This window comes from Pseudophryne corroboree, chromosome 2, assembly GCF_028390025.1.
Source record: "Pseudophryne corroboree isolate aPseCor3 chromosome 2, aPseCor3.hap2, whole genome shotgun sequence".
NCBI lineage: Eukaryota > Metazoa > Chordata > Amphibia > Anura > Myobatrachidae > Pseudophryne > Pseudophryne corroboree.
In genome coordinates, this window is record NC_086445.1 from 926,197,506 (window position 1) to 926,202,630 (window position 5,125).

The window sequence follows — 5,125 nt, forward strand, 5'->3', positions numbered from 1 at the left end:
TGATGATGATGATGATGATGATGATTAGAAAAATATATATTTATTCTGTTATACTATTATAAAAATGCTTTATATGTTCTATAAAGATCACTTATATTAGTAAATAAAAAGTTACACACATTTAATCAATGCAATATAAAATTTTAAATTAAGTAATTAGTTTAATCAGTTTGTAAATCAATAACTTTGTATTACATTTTCTTTCCTACTCATTTTATTGTATTTGTTCTTCTGGAGGTTGGAAAGTGGGTGTGCTGTGACACTTTGTACACTTGTGACTGCCAGCATATAACACATCTGTGTTTATTACATAATATCTGGTAGAATATGTTTATTTTATATAGATGTGGGTGGCGGGAGCAACACATTGTTTTTCCTTTCCTGAGCTGAATCTCTATATTGTCTGTTTTATTCAGCTAAACAATAAGTTTTTTATGTAATGCGATATAAAATACAAAATACGTCTTACAGTCTTGTGTGTTATTGAGGAAGAAATGTCCTTGTGCAGCTTCTTGGGAAAGATGCATTTGTAACATTCCAAAACAATTCACAGGCTTTAATCGTTTGCCAACATACTCTCCCTAGCGTATAAATTCTGCATACGTGTTGATTGATAAAGTCTTAAGCTGTCTGATGGATGAGTTGGATCTTTCCTCTTTTGTGGAAACAGTTAATCATTTGCAAGCTCAGTTCTTTTTGTGTTTTATTTATAAGGTTCCTGCATTCTGTGCACATTTCTATGTAGAAGGAAATACGTTACTGACACCTGTTCAGGCTTCTTTTAGTGGTCAGTACTGCTTTAAGACTCCCTCCTCCTCTTGAATGCTGTGACATCACCTGCACCTGATGCAGATATAAAGGACAGGAGCAAGCAAGTATCTGTTACACACCGGCTACTCTCACACAGCAAGTGAACAGGCACAAGACGAATTACCATCTGTTATTTCAAGGCAATCAAGAGACAGAGCTGATTAAGGGAGAGCACCAAGTGGTACCGGACAATACCAAGGATTTGGAAGCAACTTTAAAAGGAGCTCAGTATTGGAAAGAAATAAACAAAGGAAACTCATTCAACAAGAGGGAGTTCATCCCTAGAGAGAACTTTTCCATGGTGAGTGCTTAGTAACACAAGATCTCACAGAAATAGTGTCCAGAGGAGTTTAAAACCACCTGCACAGTTACGCAGAAGAATTAAGCGCTCTCTTTATCTCCTAATTGACACCTGTTGGCTGCCACCATGTCTATGGGACTTGAGATCCTGGGTGTGGCCCTGGCTATTATCGGCTGGCTTGGTGCCGTTGTTTCATGTGCTCTACCCATGTGGAGGGTGACCGCCTTCATTGGTAACAATATCGTGGTGGCCCAGATTATTTGGGAAGGACTATGGATGAATTGTGTGGTCCAGAGCACGGGTCAGATGCAGTGCAAGGTCTATGATTCCCTACTGGCTCTCCCTCAAGATCTGCAGGCGGCTCGTGCCCTAATAGTCATCTCCATTGTCATAGCTGTGCTAGGAGTCCTCATTTCCATCATTGGAGCCAAGTGCACCAACTGCGTCCAGGATGAATCTGCGAAGGCTAAGATCATGATCGTCTCTGGGGTTATCTTTATTCTCTCGGGGCTCATGACCCTCATCCCTGTATCCTGGTCAGCAAATACAATTATTCGTGATTTCTACAACCCTCTTGTTGTGGATGCTCAAAAGAGGGAGTTGGGAGCCTCCATGTACATAGGATGGGCGGCATCTGCTCTTCTGATGCTCGGAGGAGCCATGCTCTGTTGCTCCTGCCCACCAAAACAGGAGAAGTACCCGGCATCAAGAGTGGCTTATTCAGCAGCCAGGTCTACAAATCCTGGATATGACCGAAAAGACTATGTTTAAAGAAGAAGAAAAAAACAGAACCTAAAACTCAAACCTTGCTTCAGACAGGCAAGAGGAGGCTTCTGACTATATTATGGAGAGGAGAAAAGAAGCATTAGACATCCCTGGCACCGACTAACATTTACAAGTCCTCCTCATGATGCTGTAACTGATAATAGGTGTTTTATATATAATATATATATAATATAAATAGATGGAATTGCCTCTGAATAAGTGTGTGTACGTGAACATAGAGGGTCCATGAATGGATGCTTTCCATTGTCGTGGCAATGAATATTGGGAGGGGCAAAACTTACCAACAAAGATGAGGTGGCTTAAGTAACGTAACTCTTTCCATGCCAGGCTGCATATAGCACGCTCCGTCACCCAATAATAGGATGCATTGTGTTTCACATGGTCAGCAGCAGGATCAGCTGGACATACCTGCTTACAGAGTCCCAGCTACTTAGATAACTTTAGATGGAGAAAGTATTTGTCTAATAATCAATGGAGAAAATGTATACAGTTTTTTTTTCTTCCGTGTTGTATATGAATATATTTCTGCTATTAAACTGTTTTAAGATCTCTGCCATAAAAATTGTACTATTTAGCACACAACAAAAAAAAAGCTAAAATCATTTATTTCAATTTCTTACAACTCGTAACTATATAAGTAGGAACCCTAGGGCTTTTTTTGCAGACAGAGCTGCAAATCCATTGAAAGAAGAGACAGGGCGATGTAGATCATCAACAGACAGAGGTTTATATTTCCCTTTGTATATGTGTAGAAATGATTCTAAGCTTTCCAGGTAATAGCAAAAAAAAGGAATAAACTATAGTCCATTTTGGGAAATGCATGCTATAGGGATACTGCCTCTAGCTTGTATTAACACAAACACTTTGGATTAAATGTATATTTTAGAATAGTTTAAGGTATAGACAGAAGCGTCTAAAGAGTAATTACTCAACCCAATGAAATACTTGAAGATCAAAAAAAAAAAAAAATCTTGGCTCCAGTTGTCCTTTGTCCTCTCTCCTTCCTCCTCCTTGTTTTCCATGAGCATTAAGGCTAGGCTGGAATTTGACCCTTTTCATCTTGTTTTTAATTCCCCTCTGGTTACTTTTTTTTCCTTTCATTGTATTGTGTTTGTTGTATTTTCTACCCCCACCTGTTTTACAGCAGCATGGGCTGGAGAGTTTTAGGGAGAGTAAATGTAGCACATTAACGGAATTCTTGTTAATAAATAACACTTGCAGCACAGTTTCCTCTAAAAGGAGCCAGTGACACATTAATATCAACCTGAGAATTTAAAAAAAAGTCACCTGTTAAGCAATATGGTTAACTACATTTAACTGTTTCACTGCCAGGGTTACCTATTACAGGTAGACCAGTCAGAGTCATTTGCTAGCTCAAAAGAATGTAGTAATCTAATCCTGGTTTAAAGACCCACCATTAATTAACTGCTTCAGTGCTTCCAATAATTGCCCTACGCAAGGTGGATCATCCTGTCTAAATTAGAGGCTAGTCTGTGGGATCATTGGCCAGCCTGCAATGTTAATTTGAATGAGCGATTTAGCTAACAAAATAGATTTCATATTTGCATACCTCCCAACATGACCCTTTCCAGGAGGGACAGAATGCTCTGCTCCTGGACTTCACTCTTAATATATGATTTCCATCACCTGTGCTGAAACACCTTTCTTAGCCATTAACCTGTTAAAAGAAAACAACAGGTACCGGCAATCATAAATTAAGAGAAAATTCCAGAAGTAAATCATTGTGTTCCTCCTGGAGAGGGTCATGTTGGGAGGTATGTATTTGCATATTCATTGTTTGCGTGCTGTTGATATAGAAGTTCGTAGCTATATGTGTATATGTCCAGTTTGAGTACCGTACAAATAATTGCCCTATATAAACTAGAGATGAGCGGATTCGGTTTTACTCGGTTTTACTCGGTTCTCCGAGTAAAACCGAATCCGCTCATCTCTAATATAAACTTGTGTATTGTTGGTATGGGACCCAAAGCATTAATATTGAGTAATAAGATTCAGTTATTTTTGATACATTGATGGTTGTTTACTAACATAGCTACAAAAGTTCAAATACTCATCGTAACCAGCCATTTGCTTCCTGTTCTCCGATGTTTAAAAGTCTGCTAAACGCTAGCAGCTTATTGGTTGATGTTTGATAATACCCTCTTTTACCTATGTTACTATATATATCATGTAATAAAGGCGAGATCTGCCCTATTTAGGGCAAGTCGTGGTTACCATTAACCCATTTGTTAGTATAATTTATTATTTTATTTTATTTTATTTTATTTTATTTGTTAATCAAATATTGTTTCAGTGTTGTGCAACTTTAATAGGAGAAATGTTATGGGATGGTCTTCGAAAATAGCACTAGACAATTATGCTGCAGACATTTAAGGTGCTGAGTTGTATTGAGATACTACTTTGAATCAACGGGGTCAATTTACTAAAGCTTCTTAAATAGAGAATTGGTGATGTTGCCCATAGCAACCAATCGGTTTCTGTCTATCATTTCTTTTTAGAACATTATAGACAGTATTTGATCGGTTGCTATGGGCGACATCACCAATTCTCTGTTTTAGAATCTTTAGCAAATGTACCCCAACTAATGAAAATGGAGGACTTTTTACTGGTCACTATAAATGTAAGGTTCTGTACAGAAGTCTGACTGTTTGCACTAACATTTGGCACTGAAGGGATTAATGAACACAAAGCAGTCAACTAACAAGCACAACATGGCTCACCTAAAGCTCAGGATGTCATGTGACACTTCCCCACTGAGACTGGCACGTATGCCATTATATATAGGGGGTGAGAGAATTGCAGTTGGTACCAGGAAGAATGAGAATTTAACAACACACTGTATTCAATGAGCTTTGTACCTTGTTAACAGTTAGGAGGACTAACTGTCACTTTGTATACTTTAATGTGTTATTGCTGTTTGTTATAACTTAAAATTTTCAATAAAATACATTCCTGTATGTTGTGTTTACCTCTCTTTTTATTATATCTACCCCATTATTTATTAACAATTATTTTATAGCACACACATATCACAACCAGAATGTAGTCACAGAGAAAATGTAGTCATCAATCTCTGCCCCAGTTGACCTTGCAGTCTTTATTCCCTACCATGTGTACACACACATTTTTTTTTAAATCAGAACTCAATTAACCTATCACCGTGTTTTTAGAATGTGGGCAAAATCTGGAGTACCTGGAGGAAAAGGA

General features: G+C 38.0%; 1 protein-coding gene across 1 annotated transcript; it reads left to right on the forward strand.

The window, feature by feature from the left end:
- The first annotated feature begins 675 nt into the window (after positions 1-675).
- Positions 676-4,875, forward strand: LOC135050067 (claudin-3-like). Its single transcript, XM_063956188.1, has one exon. It carries the CDS (start codon positions 1,238-1,240, stop codon positions 1,880-1,882), a length of 645 nt encoding a protein of 214 aa, XP_063812258.1. The 5' UTR covers positions 676-1,237; the 3' UTR covers positions 1,883-4,875.
- Positions 4,876-5,125: the final 250 nt, after the last annotated feature.

Coding starts and splice junctions, on each gene's coding strand:
- LOC135050067 (XM_063956188.1), top strand. CDS start 1,238: ATGTCTATGGGACTTGAGATCCTGGGTGTGGCCCTGGCTATTATCGGC.